Here is a 19,127-nt window from a genome sequence, read left to right as displayed (position 1 = left end):
AATATATTTAAGGTGGAGATAGACAGATTTTTGAGCGGTAAGGGAGTAAAGGGTTATGGGGAGCGGGCAGGGAAGTGGAGCTGAGTCCATGATCAGATTAGCCATGATCTTATTAAATGGCTGAGCAGGCTCGAGGGGCCAGGTGACTTACTCCTGCTCCTATTTCTTATGTTGTCATGCTCTTTGTAAAATGGAGAAACAATTATCATATAGTGCTCCTGGTGCGGAGCACAACAGGGACGCCCGTCAGGAAATTGGCCTGTAGGGAGTGCTCAATTGTAAGCCACAGCCTTGTTTTGAATTTTAATTGAAGAAGTCTTGGAGGTGTGCACAGGGAGCTGTTCTGGGAATTCTGTGGATTATGAATAACATTTCTTGTGGAATATCTACTTCCCATTTTATAGTTTTCCATTCTCCTCTCCTGAAGGTTCTCTTGCTGGAGTCTGGTTCCATAGGTTCTAAGTGCCCATTCCTCATGTGTGGGTCTCAACATTCGAGTTCAATTCTGTCTTCATCTGATATCCACACATACACTTGCCAGTAGGGCTCGCTGGATGGGAATCAAGAGCAGAAATCCTGAGTGACCTTTCTCCCTCCCCCACCCCCGCCACCCACTAGCCTAGGATCACTGAAACCAATTATAGTTCCCCATTGGCCCCTCTGACTAAGATCACACAAATCATTACAATATCGAACCTGTAAGCATCCCGGTCTGAATGGCTCAGGTCTACACAAGGCACTTAATGACTGATCCACGAGAAAGCAATTCAATTAATTTCAGAATTACTTTACTGCTGTTGTTATTTATGTTCCACTTTAAATAATTATATTCACTTTCTCTGAATAAATATTTAACTTTCACCTGTTATCTGCTACATTTTATTTTTGGGCTGTTGTTAATTTAACAGCTTGCTTTTCATTTTTTTTATTATTAATTAGTGTAAGGGGGTGGGGGAGTGTTGTGCCCTCCCAGAATATTGGCTCGGATCTTGCGGTCGGTATTGGGACAAACCTTCTTTGAAATCTACCGCAAGTTCGGAATTTCCGCATGCGCTTGCGTGAAATCCGGAACTTGTGGTCTGTCAACGTATACATTGACAGGCCATCCGCAAGTCCCACGAAAAAGCAATTGGTGGCACAGAGGTGGGCCACCGACTGGCCAACAATCGCAGGGCCTGTTTGCATCTGCGTAAGAGGATACCTCAGGCATGATTTAAACATTTTCACCTTGGAAATTATACACATACACTGTATCAAATGAGTTGTTGAAAATATTGGCTGGGATTAAAGTTTAAATGAAGCCGAAAATTATCAAAAAATTACATTTTTTGTGAGGTTGGTGGAATGAAGCTAATTACGAATGAAATTCCAATCCTGTAAATTGTAATTAAATCTGATTTGCGGATCCATTAAATCTCATTGCGGGATTCCCTTCAGAAATCATTCAAATGTTTTGTGATTGGAGGACCAGGCCCACCTGATCCCAGGTACGTTTCTGCACCACCTGCATCCCTGGGATCCGTGGGCCATTACGCTGTCCACCACCTCCCAGCCTCAGACCACAAATTTTCGCAGCCTTGCCACCATCAGGTAGGTACGTATTCCTTTCGTGGGTACGCCTCCGACCGCAAGTTTTGGCCCATTGTATGAACCAAATAAATAACAAAATGTTTGCAAAGTCTACTAACAGTTAGTCCTTTTTTTTTATTAAAGGAAAAATTCATAAACATCACCGACAACCACTGATTACACATGGGAAGGTTAATTTTGATGGATCTCCACATGAACTCAGGGGCTCTCGGTCTTCACTGTATATTAAGGCTCACGGTAAGTTCCTCTTTTGCTTTCTTGGGGGGAAAAGTTTCTCTGACTTGTACTAAAAAGATAAATGCGAATATAAAGACCACATTTGAGCCCGAAACTGAGCAGGTGAGCACATCCCTGTGTTGGTGCTAAGGTGCGCCCGCCTGAGACTTTGCCTTTGACTCCGGCAAAGTTTGTAAGGTCAGCTGGCAGGGCCATTGATTGTCGGTCTTTAGTGCTTAGGATCGTAGCTGTGGTATCTCCCACCAGACGAGGCTGCCTCTTGTGGCGTAAGGGGCGGGGGAGAAGTTTGCTAGGCTCTGTCCAGCAACAAAACATTGTCCCTCATGTTTGGAGGTCCAGGCCCTGATCCCCTTCTGGACCTCACATAGGACCTTCTTCTGTTGGAAAGGAGGCCACAGGGTACACAGCGTCCGCCCTGCTCTTGTAGTCACTTTGTTGATGTGGCTGGTTCAGTTAAGCTTCTGGTCAATGGTGACCCCCAGGATATTGATGGTGGTGCCGTTGAATGCCAGGGGGCAGTGGTTGGGTCTTTTCTTATTGGGATGATCCTTGCCTGGTTTGAATTTCACCTGCCACTCGTCGGCCCAAGCCTGGATTCTATCTGGGTCCTGCTGTAGGCTGCCATGGCAGCTTCATTGTCAGAGGAGTTTTGAATGGAGCTGATCACCATAGACCCTGTCAGGCAACAGCCCCACTCCTGATCTTTTGGCAGAGGCAGGCTCATTGAAGATGTCTGGACTGGGATATTGCCCAGAGGAACTCTTGCAACAATTTCATGGGCTATAATGGTTGGGCTCTGCCAACTACAGCTATCTTCCTTTGTCTCAGATATGACTCCAGCCACTTCAGGGATTTTGTTTTGACCATATTTAGCTCATGGTTTCGAAGGTTCACACTCTGTCGAATGTTGCCTTGATGTCAGGCCAGTTATTCTCACCTCTCCTCAGGCATTCAGCTGTTGTGCCCATGCCTTGATCAAGCCTGTGAGAACGCTTGCAGCTGAGTGGTTCTGGTGGAACCTGAACTTATTGTCAGTGAGCAGATTATGTCCCCACATTACAACAGTGATTACATTGCAAAAGTAATCCACTGACTGTAAAGTCCTTTGGAACATCCTGAGGTTATGAAAGGCGCTATATCATTGCTATTTATGTATTTATTTATTATCATTGTTGGCACTATTGATGACTCCTTCTGTCATTTTGCCAATAATTGGAAGAAGGGTGATAATTAGTCATATTCGATTTGTCCTGCTTTTTGTGGATAGGGATATTCACATTGTCAGGTAGATGCCAGTGTCATAGCTGCACTGGAAAAGCTTGGCTAGTTTTGCTGAACAGGGCTTCAGTGCTACTGCCAGTTGGTATCAGGGCATATAAACATTTCAACCAGGTCCATTTCACTCACATGCTAGGCTCCACTGTGATCCAGGATGGGGATGTTCATGATTTGGTGTAGTAGCATAGTGATTATGTTACAGGACTAGTAATCCAGAGAGCCTGGAGAAATAATCTGGAGATGAGAGTTCAAATCCTACCACAGCAGCTGGTAAGAATTTAAATTCAGTTAATTAAATAAATCTAGAATTAAAAAGCTAGTGTCAGTAATGTTGATCATGAAGCTACCAGATTGTCAGAAAAACCCAGGTTGACCAATGCCCTTCAATGAAGGAAATCTACCATCTTTACCTGGTCTGGGCTATATGTGACTTCAGACCCACAGCAATGTGGTTTACTCTTAACTGACCTCTGAAATGACCTAGCAACCCACTTAGTTGTATCAAGCCACTACAACAAAGTCAGCACGGTTTAAGAAGGCGGTTCACCGCCAACTTCTCGAGGGCAATTAGGGATGGGCAATAAATGCTGGCCTTGCCAGCGACGCCCACATCCCGTGAATGAATAAATTAACAATACTCCTCCTCCTGTTGTCCACCACCATTCTCGACCTCTAGGGCTCCAGTGCTTTGCTCTGATCTGCAGGTTATGGAGCTACTAAGCTTTATCTATTACCTGCTGCTTGTGGTGTTTAGTCTGCGGGTAGCCCAGTTCTGTTATTTCCACTGGTCTGCTGGTGCCTCATTCTAAGGTATGCCAGGAGCTGCTCCTGCCCATCTACATTCCCCACTCAGTCGCTTCTTAATGTCACGGGGAGTGAACTGAATTGACTGGATATTGGCATCGATGATGGTATTTGTTTTTATCTGTATTTGAAAATAATCCACACAATAGTTTGCATGCAGTGGGTTAAAGTATTCAGTCATTAAATTATAAATTGTTTTTCTATTGAGGGAGCAATTTCACTTGTGATTAAGTCTCGACACATCAGTGAGGGTGCCTAGATAACAGTACAAGGAACGTTTGGCCTTTTTTAATGAAGACCTTTTGGGTTATATTCCAGGACGTCACTGCAAGTTCAATTTTTATTTTTTTTTCCTTAGGAACATTAATGTTTATTGCATGGGTGACTACAGCCAACATTGGTGTCATTGTATCTCGATTCTTTAAACCTGTCTGGCCGTCCAGCACACTGTTTGGAAAAAAGGTCTGGTTTCAGGTAAATATTAGCACAGTACCAATAACATGTAGCTAATGTAGTTTCAAATCCAGCCGTGGCTAATTATGGATGTTGTGTTGCTGGTAAATACTGAGCATAACTCATATTTTTTATGATAGAGATATTGGGGTAGATTTTGGTCTTCACTGCCTGGGTGTTCAGCACGCCTGGTTGGAGTGTAGAAAGGAAAACGTTACAGGGAGGATCGATCACCCTTACAGAACTCGCCATTAATTTCAATACAGGAAAAATCAGATGGCTTTTGTTACTGGCATGTCATCTTCCATACGGGATTTTTCCCTCTAAACTCGGCCATAGCATTGCTTGATGTTCAGGAGATAAAGACTAAAATATATCCCTATTGCATTTAAATAGCTGGATTATCTATAAAACATCATGGGCTATAAATTCAGCTGCGCAGCACCCATTGTTCAGACGCTAACTGACTTATTAAGCCCCCAATATGGCGGGCAAGAGGGGCATGCACATTTCAACAACAACAACAATAACAACTTGTATTTATATAGTGCCTTTAACGTAGAAAAACATCCCAAGGCGCTTCACAAGACAAAAAACTTGATACTGAGCCACATAAGGAGAAATTAGGGCAGATGACCAAAAGCTTGGTCAAAGAGGTAGGCTTTAGGATATTAAGGATAATAGATTTTTGGATATTAAGGTAATCAAGGGAAATGGGGTTAGTGCAGGAAAGTGGAGTTGAGGTAGAAGTTCAGCCATGATCTTACTGAATGGCAGAGCGGGCGCGAAGGGCCCAATGGCCTCCTCCTGCTCCTATTTCTTATGTTCTTAAGGAATGTCTTAAAGGAGGAAAGAGAGGCAGAGAGGTTTAGGGAGGGAATTGCAGAGCTGAAGGCCTAGGCAACAGAAGGTACGGCCACCAATGGTTGAGCGATTATAATCAGGGATGCTCAAGTGGGCAGAATTAGAGAAGCGCAGATATCTCTTGGGACGGGGGGAGGGGAGGGGGGTTGCGGGGCTGCAGGAGATTACAGGGGCGAGGTCATTGAGGGATTAGAAAACAAGAGTGAGAATTTTAAAATCAAGGCGTTGCTAAACTGGGAGCCAATGTAGGTCAGGCAGCACAGAGATGATGGGTGAACTGGACTTCGTGTGAGTTACGACTTGGGCAGCCGAGTTTTGGATAAATTACAAGGTGGGAGGCCAGCCAGGAGTGCGTTGGAAATGCTTTAAAGTGTATGGAGTTTCAGGTACTTGTCCCAGGCATGGGCTTGAATGTCAAACAGGGTGATATCTGAGTGAGAATCCGGTGAAACTGATTTATACAGGATGTTTGTTCCTCTTCCATCTTGGATCCCACCTAAAATCTGGGTGGGAGTGATGCAAAAATCAGCTCTATCTAATCGAGCACCTGCTAATACCACATGAAGTAGTACAGTATAAATTTGCAGTTCACATGAACAGTTGACATAGCTCCTAAATGGGTGCATATATTGCACTACTCCTTTATCAGTGCACAAGTCAACAATGTCTACACTGTAGACTGACACTGTTCATCTACAGGAAGTCACGATAACATTTTATTCTGGTATATAAAAAATTTATTTCTCTGAATTGGGGGCAGCCAGATTGAAAATCTCTAAGAGAAGGAATCGGTCACTTTAAAACTCCAGAAAGAGTGAAAAATAGGTTTTAATTTCCAAGAAACAGTTTAAATTGATTAGGCTATTACAGGGGTAAAACATTTCAGTAAAAAGAACCACCGGGGAGATTATAGCCTATCGCCAGGAGCTGACCAGTTTTTATCTATTAGAACATAAGAACATAAGAAATAGGAACAAGAGCAGGCCATACGACCCCTCGAGCCTGCTCTGCCATTCAATAAGATCATGGCTAATCTGATCATGGACTCAGCTCCACTTCCCCACCTGCTCCACATAACCCCTTATCCCCTTATCGTTTAAGAAACTGTCTATTTCTGTCTTAAATTCAATGTCCCAGCTTCCACAGCTCTCTGAGGCAGTGAATTCCACAGATGTACAACCCTCTGAGAGAAGAAATTTCTCCTCATCTCAGATTTAAATGGGCGGCCCCTTATTCTAAGATCATGCCCTCTAGTTCTAGTCTCCCCCATCAGTGGAAACATCCTCTCTGCATCCACCTTGTCAAGCCCCCTCATAATCTTATACGTTCCGATAAGATCACCTCTCATTCTTCTGAATTCCAATGAGTAGAGGCCCAACCTACTCAACTTTTCCTCAAGTCAACCCCCTCGTCCCTGGAATCAACCTAGTGAACCTTCTCTGAACTGCCTCCAAAGCAAGTATATCCTTTCGTAAATATGGAAACCAAAACTGCACGCAATATTCCAGGTGTGGCCTCACCAATACCTTATATAGCTGTAGCAAGACTTCCCTGCTTTTATATTGCATCCCCTTTGCAATAAAGGCCAAGATACCATTGGCCTTCCTGATCACTTGCTATACCTACATACTATTCTTTTGTGTCTCATGCACAAGTACCCCCAGGTCCCGCTGTACTGCAGCACTTTGCAATCTTTCTCCATTTAAATAATAATTTGCTCTTTGATTTTTTTCTGCCAAAGTGCATGACCTCACACTTTCCAACATTATACTCCATCTGCCAAATTTTTGCCCACTCACTTAGCCTGTCTATGTCCTTTTGCAGATTTTTTGTGTCCTCCTCACACATTGCTTTTCCTCCCACCTTTGTATCATCAGCAAATTTGGCTACATTACACTCAGTCCCTTCTTCCAAGTCGTTAATATAGATTGTAAATAGTTGGGGTCCTGAGCATATTCTCCTGAGCAAACAAAAAGGACATTCACCCAAAGCCAGTGGGTTCTTTTTCAACAAGTATATGTTTTGTCCCGATCATCGGGAAGCGACTGCAATATTTACTAGGTGGCTTGAGCGGGAATCGGCAGTCAATTTCCTACCAGGGAAGAAGAGGATCGGGGCCAGAAGAGGCCCAAAAGATAAGTTTTAAGATTTTTTTTTAACTTTCCTTGTGGAAGACCAGCTTAGATACTATCGTAGGCAATGGTGAGCTGTTACACATCCATGAGAGTGATCTAACAAACGTGAGCCCCAAAAAATGGTTATAAAAGCCTTAAACATAACCATCATAACCAATGGACCAAATCTTGCTGGAGCGGGGCAGCTCGCAGCATGCTCTGTTAGACTTCTTTTTGCCCCCTTCAGATTGAATATTTTTTTCACTGTATCGAGGAGGCGGAGCGGCACCGTCGGGAGGCCTATAAAAGGCCCAACTTCGTCGGGAGGCCAGCGGGACATCGAGGAGGTGGAGCGGCACCGTCGGGAGACCTATAAAGGGCCCAACATCGTTGGGAGGTCAGCAGGACATCGAGGAGGTGGAGCGGCACCGTCGGGAGACCTATAAAAGGCCCAACGTCGTTGGGAGGTCAGCAGGACATCGAGGAGGCGGAGCGGCAGCGTCGGGAGGCCTATAAAAGGCCCAACGTCGTTGGGAGGTCAGCAGGACATCGAGGAGGCGGAGCGGCAGCTTGGGGAGGCCTATAAAAGGCCCAACATCGTTGGGAGGCTAGCGGGACATCAAGGAGGTGGAGCGGCAGCGTTAGGAAGTTCTTAAAAGGCCAGCTAGTGCAGCTGCAGGCAGAGAAAGCAAAAAAGAAGTGCAAAGAAATCGAAGGGTGACGTCACAGCCAAGGGGGCAAGTGATTGGCTGGTGATTAGTGAGTAGTTTTTCTTTTTCTTCATCAGTAGGTAACCTTTAGCATTGTTGTTGCCAAATTAAGTTAATCTAAGGGTTAAGTCATGGCAGGAGAGCTCCTCCTGTGCTATGTGGGAAGTCAGGAACGCTTCCAGTGTCCCTGGCGACGACAGGTGCGAGAAGTGTATCCGGTTGCAGCACCTGACAGACTGTATTGTGTCATTGGAGCTGCGGTGGATTTACTCTGGAACATCCGCGGTGTTGAGGATGTCATGAATAGCATGTTTAGTGAGTTGGCCACACCGTAGGTAAAGGTTACACAGCCAGATAGGGGATGGGGTGTCAGGAAGAGCAGTGGAAGGTAGTGCAGGGTTCCCCTGCGGTCATCCCCCTGCAAAACAGATACACCGTTTTGGGTACTGTTGAGGGGGATGACTCATCAGGGGAGAACAGCAGCAGCCAGGTTCATAGCACCGTGGGTGGCTCTACTGCACAGGAGGGCAGGAAAAAGAGTGGGAGAGCTATAGTGGTAGGGGATTCTATTGTAAGGGGAATAGATAGATGTTTCTGCAGCCACAATCGAGACTCCAGGATGGTATGTTGCCTCCATGGTGCAAGGGTCAAGGATGTCTCGGAGCGGGTGCAGGACATTTTGAAGGGGGAGTGTGAACAGCCAGTTGTTGTGGTGCATATAGGTACCAACGATATAGGTAAAAAACGGGATGAGGTCCTATAAGACAAATTTAGGGAGCTATGAGCTAAATTAAAAAGTAGGACCTCAAAAGAAGTAATCTCAGGATTGCTACCGATGCCACGTGCTAGTCAGACTAGGAATCGCAGGATAGCGCAGATGAATACGTGGCTTGAGGAGTGGTGCAGAAGGGAGGGATTCAGATTCCTGGGGCATTGGAACTGGTTCTGGGGGAGGTGGGACCAGTACAAACCGGACGGTCTGCTCCTGGGCAGGGCCAGAACCAATGTCCTAGGGGGAGTGTTTGCTAGTGCTGTTGGGGAGGAGTTAAACTAATATGGCAGGGGGCTGGGAACCTATGCAGGGAGACAGAGGGATGTAGAATGGGGGCAGAAGCAAAAGATAGAAAGAAGAAAAGTAAAAGTGGAGGACAGAGAAACCCAAGGCAATAAGCAAAAAGGGCCACATTACAGCAAAATTCTAAAGGGGCAAAGTGTGTTAAAAAGACAAACCTGAAGGATCTGTGCCTCAATGAGAGGAGTATTCGTAATAAGGTGGACGAATTAACTGCGCAGATAGCTGTTAACGGATATGATGTAATTGGCATCACGAAGACATGGCTCCAGGCTGACCAAGGCTGGGAACTCAACATCCTGGGGTATTCAACATTCAGGAAGGATAGACAGAAAGGAAAAGGAGGTGGGGTGGCATTGCTGGTTAAAGAGGAAATTAACGCAATAGTAAGGAAGGACATTAGCTTGGATGATGTGGAATCGACGTGGGTGGAGCTACGGAATACCAAAGGGCAGAAAATGCTAGTGGGAGTTTTGCACAACCACCAAACAGTTATAGTGAGGTTGGGGACAGCATCAAACAAGAAATTAGGGATGCATGCAATAAAGGTACAGCAGTTATCATGGGCGACTTTAATCTACATATTGATTGGGCTAACCAAACTGATAGCAATGTGGTGGAGGAGGATTTCCTGGAGTGTATTAGGGATGGTTTTCTAGACCAATATGTCGAGGAACCAACTAGAGCGCTGGCCATCCTAGACTGGGTGATGTGTAATGAGAAAGGATTAATTAGCAATCTTGTTGTGCGAGGCACCTTGGGGAAGGGTGACCATAATATGGTAGAATTCTTTATTAAGATGGAGAGTGACACAGTTAATTCAGAGACTAGGCTCTTGAATGTAAGGAAAGATAAATTTGATGGTATGAGGCATGAATTGGCTAGAATAGACTGGCGAGTGATACTTAAAGGGTTGACGGTGGATAGGCAAACATTTAAAGATCACATGGATGAACTTCAACAATTGTACATCCCTGTCTGGAGTAAAAATAAAATGGGGAAGGTGGCTCAACCGTGGCTAACAAGGAAAATTAAGGATAGTGTTAAATCCAAGGAAGAGGCATATAAATTGACCAGAAAAAGCAGCAAACCTGAGAACTGGGAGAATGTTATAATTCAGCAGAGGAGGACAAAGGGTTTAATTAGGAGGGGGAATATAGAGTATGAGAGGAAGCTTGCTGGGAACATGAAAACTAACTCAAAAGCTTCTATAGATATGTGAAGAGAAAAAGATTAGTGAAGACAAACATAGGTCCCTTGCAGTCAGATTTAGGTGAATTTAAAATGGGGAACAAAGAAATGGCGGACCAGTTAAACAAATACTTTGGTTCTGTCTTCACGAAGGAAAACACAAATAAGCTTCCGGAAATACTAGGGGACCGAGGGTCTAATGAGAAGGAGGAACTGAAGGAAATCCTTATTCGGCGGGAAATTGTGTTAGGGAAATTGATGGGACTGAAGGCCGATAAATCCCTGGGGCCTGATAGTCTGCATCCCAGAGTACATAAGGAAGTGGCCCTAGAAATAGTGGATTGGTGATCATTTTCCAACAGTCTATCAACTCTGGATCAGTTCCTATGGACTGGAGTGTAGCTAGTGTAGTAACATCACTTTTTAAGAAAGGAGGAAGACAGAAAACAGGTAATCATAGATCGGTTAGCCTGACATCAGTAGTGGGAAAATGCTGGAATCAATTATTGAAGATGAAATAGCAGCGCATTTGAAAACCAGTGACAGGATCAGTCCAAGTCAGCATGGATTTATGAAAGGGAAATCATGTTTGACAAATCTTCTAGCATTTTTTGAGGATGTAACTGGTAGAGTGGACAAGAGAGAACCAGTGGATGTGGTGTATTTGGACTTTCAAAAGGCTTTTGACAAGGTCCCACACAAGAGATTGGTATGTAAAATTAAAGCACAAGGTATTGGGGATAATGTACTGACGTGGGTAGAGAACTGGTTGGCAGACAGGAAGCAGAGCGTCGGGATAAATGGGTCCTTTTCAGAATGGCAGGCAGTGACTAATGGAGTGCCGCAGGGCTCAGTGCTGGAACCCCAGCTATTTACAATATACATAAATGATTTAGATGAAGGAATTGAGTGTAATAAAGTTTGCAGATGACACTTAGCTAGGTATGCGGTGTGAGCTGTGAGGAGGATGTTAAGAGGCTGCAGGATGACTTGGACAGGTTAGGTGAGTGGGCAAACGCATGGCAGATGCAGTATAATGTGGATAAATGTGAGGTTATCCACTTTGGTGGCAAAAACACGAAGTCAGAATATTATCTGAATGGCGGCAGATTTGGAAAAGGGGAGGTGCAACGAGATCTGGGTGTCATGGTACATCAGTCATTGAAAGTTGGCATGCAGGTACAGCAGGCGGTGAAGAAGGCAAATGGTATGTTGGCCTTCATAGCTAGGGGATTTGAGTACAGGAGCAGGGAGGTCTTACTGCAGTTGTACAGGGCCTTAATGAGGCCTCACCTGGAATATTGTGTTCAGTTTTGGTCTCCTAACCTGAGGAAGGACGTTCTTGCTATTGAGGGAGTGCAGCGAAGGTTCATCAGACTGATTCCTGGGATGGCAGGACTGACATATGAGGAGCGACTGGATTGACTGGGCCTGTATTCACTGGAGTTTAGAAGGATGAGATGGGATCTCATAGAAACATATAAAATTCTGACGGGACTGCACATGTTAGATGCGGGTAGAATGTTCCCGATGTTGGGGAAGTCCAGAACCAGAGGACATAGTCTAAGGATAAGGGATAAGCCATTTAGTACTGAGATGAGAAGAAACTTCTTCACTCAGAGAGTTGTTAATCTGTGGAATTCCCTACCGCAGAGAATTGTTGATGCCAGTTCACTGGATATATTCAAAAGGGAGATGGATATGACCCTTATGGCTAAAGGGATCAAGGGGTACGGAGAGAAAGCAGGAAAGGGGTACTGAGGTGAATGATCAGCCATGATCTTATTAAATGGTGATGCAGGCTCGAAGCCTGCACCTATTTTCTATGTTTCTCTGTTTCTATGAAAGTGCGAGCTGATAATGACATGGAAAGGACAACAGTGTATCTGGGACCTCAGTGAACAGTGGGACCAACAATATATTTCCTTAAGCAAAGAGATTTAAGGACTGAGGAAGACACTGACGAACGACAGAGAAGGAATCAAATCGGGTACAGAAAAATAAATCTAGGGCCCAAGTTTCGAGCCGCGCCTAGAACGGCGCAGTCCCGACCTGGACACCCGTTTTTCGCACCACAAAGTGCACCTAAAAAAACCCTCCAGATTCTCCACCTCCCTGCAGATCCTCTGGCCCTCGGCGCAGCGCAGCAGGAGCTGTAGGGGGCGCAGCTAGGTCCCTGCGCTGAAAACAGTGCCGGGATCTCTGCACATCCGCGCTACAGTGGGCACGCAAGTGCAGTAGCTCCAGGCGCCCGAAACTGTGCGGAGGGGCCCGAAGCACGCAGCCACTAGCCCTGGCCGAATGGCCTCACTGGGGCTCTGTGAATAAGGCTCCTTCCACGCCCAGCTCCTGCTTCCTCCCGACCCGACTTGACTCCCGCTTCCTGCCTCCGGACCGGACCCGACACCGACTTGAGTCCCGCTTCCCCCCCCCCCTCCCCCCGCCCCCGGACTGGATCCGACCTGACCTCCCTCCCCCGACCCAAACCGAACCGACCTCCCTCCCACCACCCCCCCGACCCGCGCTCCCCCCGACCCGACCCAACGCCACCTACCTGTAAATCTGGTGCTGGGGACGGGCCCTGCCCGAAGTCTCGGGCCCGGCCTGTTCAGCCTCCCCCCCCCAATCTCCTTCCCCCCCCATCTCCTTCCCCCCCATCTCCTTCCCCCCATCTCCTTCTTCCCCCTCCCCTTTTCCCCCCATCTCCTTTCTCCCCCCTCCCCCTTCTCCCCCCTCCCCCTTCTCCCCTTCTCCCCCATCCCTCCCCTTCTCCCCCATCCCTCCCCCTTCCCTCCCTCTGTGCTCCCCCTCTCTCCCTCTACGCCCCTCCTCTTGCTGTCAGAAACACAGACACTGACAGACAGAGAATGAGAGACATACACAGACAGAGAGATAGAGACACTGACAGAGACACACTGGCGGGAGCATCCCAGCACGCTGTTGGAGGGCTCCCGGTGCTGCAGTCGGTAAGTAGAAAATGTTTTATTTATTGACTTTTAAAAAAAAAAATTATTTCTTATTAATTTTTTTTGATTGATTTATTGGTTGATTTATTGATGTATTTATCATTTATTATTGATGATGGCTCTTTATTTGTAAAACTGAAGTGTTTAATGTTTGTAAACTTCCCTTTAAACCCCAACCCCCCCCCCCCCATTCCCTACGCCTGATTTGTAACCTATCCCTGATTTTCTAAAGTGTAGACAAGGTTTTTTCGAGCGTACAAAAATCTTCACTTACTCCATTCTAAGTTAGTTTGGAGTAAGTTTTCACTGACCCCTTTGAAAAAAAAATTCTGTTCCAAAGTGAAACTGTTCTAACTGACTGGAACTGGAGCAAACTAAATGACGAGAATTCCGATTTCTAAGATACTCTGTTCTACACCAGTTGCTCCTAAAAATCAGGAGCAAATCATGTGGAAACTTGGGGCCGAAGAGAGGGAAAGAAATATTGTATTAGGAGAGTAAAAAGAGACAGAAAGGAAAAATAAGATTTAAAAAAATAATCTGACCTTTTAAAAATCTCCAGCAATAATTTCCTACTTGCAGGAGTGAGATTGAACAGTTTAAATTGTTCCCCTTCTGGGCCAGAGAGGCATTGCATTAACAATGATCACATTGTTAAAAAGGTACTTACTCTGTTAAGTTCCAGCCCTAACTTTCTGCAGCGAGTTTAATGGGCAATTAATGTGCAAATCCAACAAGTTCTTAAAAATAACGGGGAGGCTAAATGTGAGATGCCGCTTGCACAAAGCAAAGAGTGGAGTGACGTAAATCGGCCAGCAAGTTCTGAAGATTTGCAACTCACAGCGTATCTCTCCATCCCGTGAACTCGCTGACCGATGCGTTAACACACCATTATTTTTCCAGCAAGATTCGGGCACATTATTTATTAATGATGTCAGAGCAACTCACTCTGGATTTATAATGATGGAGATGGGTCTAATTTAATTTGCAAAACTCTGCACGGCCATTGATTTGAGTTTGCAACTCACTCTGGATTTATAATGATGGAGATGGGCCTAATTTAATTTGTAAAACTCTGCACTTAGCCATTGATTTGAATTTGCTCCTTGTGTTGATATAAACACGACTGAAGTTACTTTATCCTTTGCCTGTCTGTTGTGAGGGCTAAGGATGACTAACAGTGCTTCTAGAAGTGAACTTATGCTGCACTAGAGAGTGGCATGTGTTTGATGCACAGGTTGGAGAGAGCAGAGCTATATTGTCACTCGGCTCTTGTTTTTTTATAAGAAAAACCTGTTCTAAGTCCGAGGTTGTCTGCATGTCATGGAGATGGGCATGAGCTAAACTAGCTTGGAAATCTGTTTTCATTTTCAGAAATAGCAGGTGGTTTCATTTTGGGGCCAAACAACTAGAGTTTATGAGGGAAAACAAACTGTACATTGCCCTCGTACTCCCGATGGCACCTGACAGCTGGACCTACACCTGGATTCGGGCAGTCAGAGTTCTACTGTTCGATGCACAATGTCAAACCCGTGAGAAACTCCCAACATCTGCATTATTGAGCTCGGGATTCAAATTGCCGATATGACCGCCGATTCAAACTGCCACTGGTGTGTTGTTGCACTTCCTGTCAACCACTTCCTGTCCTTGATAAAGTAGTAAAATAATCCTGCCCTAAGATTACAGTTTTACAATTTTCAAAAATATAAAGCAGCAGAGTGAAGGACCCTCTGATGTGGGTGAACAGCCCTTCTCGTCCTTTGTTGCTCCCCTCAAACTTTCCTTCTTCCTGCAAGGCAGGCATCATCTAACCACTGCTTTTCGATGCACTTGATTCATACTCTTCTCGCCCTTGCTTTGTCAGCTTCGGTGTCTCTATAAAAAAGATGTGCATTGATCAGAATGAGAGGTTTGCTGCTTTGGGACTTCATTAGTAAATTCAGCATTCAATTTTAACATCGAATTATGTCGTAGGATGGAAACAGAGCTATATATAGCATAGTAAGATGTTATGACTGTTTGGAGGTTAACATTTCAGTAAATGGTCTATGGTTGCTGTTACCAATACTAGTTCTGGACACACGGCTGTGCAGTCAGACATTGAAGCAGTTAATCTTGAGTCACAGTTGGTGAAATACAAGTGGCTCATTACAACATTTAAATGTTGTCATTTGTCTCTTGTTTTAGGTACACTGGATTCTGATGGTAACCACGGTGTTGCTGACGTGCCTTGCCTTCTTTCTTCCTTTTCTTTACAGGGGAGGCTGGAGCCACGTAAGTTATTGTTTGTTGCTTTGTGCAGTGAGGAATGGAAAATATATCAGTTTAAAAGAAGAACTACAAAAGTTACAACTGGAACTGAGATAAAGATGAAAAATTGCATGTCAGCTTTACAAATCGGAAAGTAAGACTTTAATAAACAAAATAAGCACGATGCCTCGGACAATCTGATTTAGTCAGCTAGAATTAAACTGTATACTGGGTGTAATGCCATGTCATAGAATCATAGAATGTACAGCACAGAAGGAGGCTATTCGACCCATGCTGGCTCTCTGCAAAAGCATTTCAGCTGGTTCCACTCCCCCGCCCTTACCCCGTAGTCCGGTAAATATTTTTCCTTCAGATACTTATCCAACTCCCTTTTGAAAGCCATAAGTGAATCTGCCTCCACCACCCTTTCAGGCAGTGAATTCCAGATCCTAACCACTCACAGCATAAAAGCGTTTTTCCTCTTATCACCTTTGGTTCTTCTACCAATCCGTGTCCTCTGGTTCCCGACCCTTCCGCCAATGGGAACAGTTTCTCTCTATCTACTCTGTCTAGCTCCCTCATAATTTTAAAGATCTCTTATCAAATCTACTCTCAACAACTCTGCTCTAAGGAGAACAACACCAGCATCTCCAGTCTATCCCCTCATCCCTGGAACCATTCTTGTAAATCTTTTCTGCACCCTCTCTAAGGCCTTCACATCCTTCCCAACGTGCGGTGCCCAGAATTGGACACAATACTCCATTGAGGCCAAACCAGTGTTTTATAAAGGTTCATCATAACTTCCTTGCTTCTACATATGCCTCTATTTATGAAGTCCAGGATCTAAGGTTGCCTACACCCCAGGATTGCCCTAGATTCTCCAGGAATTAAAGGTTAATCTCCAGGACACTGCTGCCAGCAACACTGTGGAGAAAAATCATAGTGGCATTAAAAAAAAAATCGTCTTTTTCTTTTAATTTTCTTGCAGCACTTTTGTTTATTTGTTAAATACATATCAGACATGGGAGAAAGGGCTGACAATAAAGAATCAACCAATCGGGTAATGAAGAGTCTGTTTGCTTTCCGATTGGCCGTGGGTAGGCGGTGCGCCGCGAGGATGGGCGTGTTGGGCGATCAATGGCAAGAGCGTCGGGGCGAGGCAGTTGGAGTTGATGACACCTCCAGGAATAGGTCCAACCAGAGTTGACAACCCTACCACGATCCCATTTGCTTTTTTACCCACTTTCTCAAACTGCCCTGCCACCTTCAACAATTTGTGCACATATACCCCTCTCTGTTCATGCACCCCCTCTATAATTGTACCCTTTAGTTATATTGCCTCTCCTCATTCTTTCTACCACAATGTATCACTTCGCACTTTTCTACATTAAATTTCATCTGCCACGTGTCCGCCCATTCCACCAGCCTGACTGTGTCCGATTGAAGTCTATCACTATCCTCCTCACTGTTCACTATACTTCCGAGTTTTGTGTCATCTGCAAATTTTGAAATTGTGTCCTGTGCACCCAAGTCCAAGTCATTAATATATGTCAAGAAAAGCAGCGGTCCTAGTACTGACCCCCGATGACCACCACTGTATACCTTCTTCCAGTCCGATAAACAACTGTTCACCACAACTCTCTGGTTCCTGTCACTTAGCCAATTTCGTATTTATGCTGCCACTGTCCCTTTTATTCCATGGGCTTTAACTTTGCTGGCAAGCCAAGACCATGAGCACATTGCTCTTTCCAGACTCATATCCTTGATATGGAGTATTTTCTCAGAGTCAGAATCTACACTTTGCCTGCTCGACAACAATAATTTGGATTTATAGTAAAACGTCCCAATGCTCTTCGCAGGACTGCTATCTATCAAATTTGACACCGAGCCACATAAGAAGATATTCAGACAGTTGACCAAAAGCTTAGTCAATGAGGTAGAGTTTTAAGGAGCGTTTTAAAAGAGGAGAGGCGGAGAGGTTTAGGGAGGGAATGACATGGTTTCTTCCTACAATCTATCTTTAACTGAAATAAGTCCACCCTTTCACTGCTATATTGTTTGCTTCAGAGTTTCCACTTCACATTGAGCTGTAGTTTTCATTTGAAGTTCTTTTTAATAGCTAGGCCTTTTTTTTTAAAGTGGTCCCCACTCCTCCTTTCTCTAGAAGCACTGACTTCTTGCCATGGTATGTTTCCATTGGTGTCATCTGCTGCCTCTCTAAAGAAGATATTATTGGTGACAGTGATTGTTGACAGTCTATTCAACTGCTGAAAAATCACAGACGAGCATAATCCTGTCCTAGACTGATCAGGAATTTCTAAAGGGGGGGCGGGGGGCGGTGTCGCAGGAGCGGGAGGGAGGTCAGGGTCTGAAGCCTGGGGGAAAAGTGCTCAGTGGTCGAGGACCAGAGCATGCAGGTCATAGGTCAAAGATCTGGTGGGGAAGAGCAGGAAAGAGATTGGAGATCTCGGGGCTGGGTGGGGGGGAGGGGCGATCAGTGCCAGGACCTTGAGATCCAGGATCTCGGGGCCACGAGTGGCAATGATCAGGATGGTGCTTTACAGATAAGTAATTACTTTATTTTGCAGGCGATCTTTAGGGTTGGCTTCCCTGAGTGCATACAGCACTTTCTGCCTCAGGGAGAATCAACGTTGTAGTGGGGACAGGCCCCTTATATGCATATGTAAAGGGCCTAAAACCTGCTTTAGGTGTGGGTAAAGGACACTTCTTGTTTGTCCTTGCCCAATATGGCAGGCGGTGCACTTTGATTAGAAGTGTGTGTGTACTTCCTGCCTGCCATTTTAGGGACAAGGGGTTGTGTAGCACCTGAAAAAAGGACATTACGCGACTTGTTTTTTAGGCCATTGTGGATTATATTATACATAATATGGTAAAAGCACCTGTTATGATAAAATAGCATATGCTCCAACTCACTTTTATGAGATATACATTAGTCTTAATTAAAAAATCTTGATCCATGCAAATTTTCCCACTCATCCCTCTCATTGCATTAAATGTAGTCAACACAGTGACAGCCTTCACATAGCGAGCAGCACATTTTTTAAGGGTGAATTTTTGTTAAGTGCTTATGGCACTTCTGTATTTAATTCTGCATTGATTGAATAATCTTCCTGGGTAATTTTATCATTTAATGTGGGACTGAACCATGCCAACCAACAAGATCCCTCTTGTTGGTGTCAATTTCAACCAGGACAGCAGTTGGAGGCCAAACATTTGGCCTCCATGTCCCTGTGCTCGAGAGAGGAAAAGTCAACTTGGACAGTGGTTGTCAAACTGGGATCCTTGGAGACGTTCCAGGGGGTCCGCGACCAGAGGTAATTTCAAGCCTGCTCCTCTTTATAAAACCGATACTGATTCAGTTCTTGCGAATTACTCTCAATGGCTGGGCCCACGTCCTCACAGAGGCCCATGGCCCTCACTCACTTTGCAACGAGTGCTCCCTGCTGGTCGAGCAGATTCCTCTCCTTGGCGTCGCGACCCTGTGCCATCCTCCCGAGGCGTGATCAGAGCGCCAGTGGGGCCCTTCAAACAGGTGCCTGAACGTGTTCATGCAAACACGTACAACCCCGCAGTGCAG

The 19,127-nt window shown here is 45.1% G+C and overlaps 2 protein-coding genes across 2 annotated transcripts in view; one reads left to right on the top strand and one right to left on the bottom strand.

Annotated features, from left to right (window-relative positions):
- The window catches only part of LOC139268466 (uncharacterized), a 161,201-nt gene that overhangs the window by 7,598 nt on the left and 134,476 nt on the right, over positions 1–19,127 (bottom strand). The window lies entirely within an intron of this gene.
- frrs1b (ferric-chelate reductase 1b) overlaps positions 1–19,127 on the top strand; it is a 69,379-nt gene that overhangs the window by 30,499 nt on the left and 19,753 nt on the right. Inside the window, exons 10-12 of the mRNA XM_070886666.1 lie at positions 1,714–1,827; positions 4,268–4,383; positions 15,467–15,553. Of these exons, the coding sequence (XP_070742767.1) occupies positions 1,714–1,827; positions 4,268–4,383; positions 15,467–15,553 (317 nt within the window). The remainder of the gene's footprint in view (positions 1–1,713; positions 1,828–4,267; positions 4,384–15,466; positions 15,554–19,127) is intronic.

Source organism: Pristiophorus japonicus, chromosome 8, assembly GCF_044704955.1.
Source record: "Pristiophorus japonicus isolate sPriJap1 chromosome 8, sPriJap1.hap1, whole genome shotgun sequence".
In the NCBI taxonomy this organism is placed as follows: domain Eukaryota; kingdom Metazoa; phylum Chordata; class Chondrichthyes; family Pristiophoridae; genus Pristiophorus; species Pristiophorus japonicus.
This window is presented reverse-complemented; position numbering and strand designations above follow the sequence as displayed.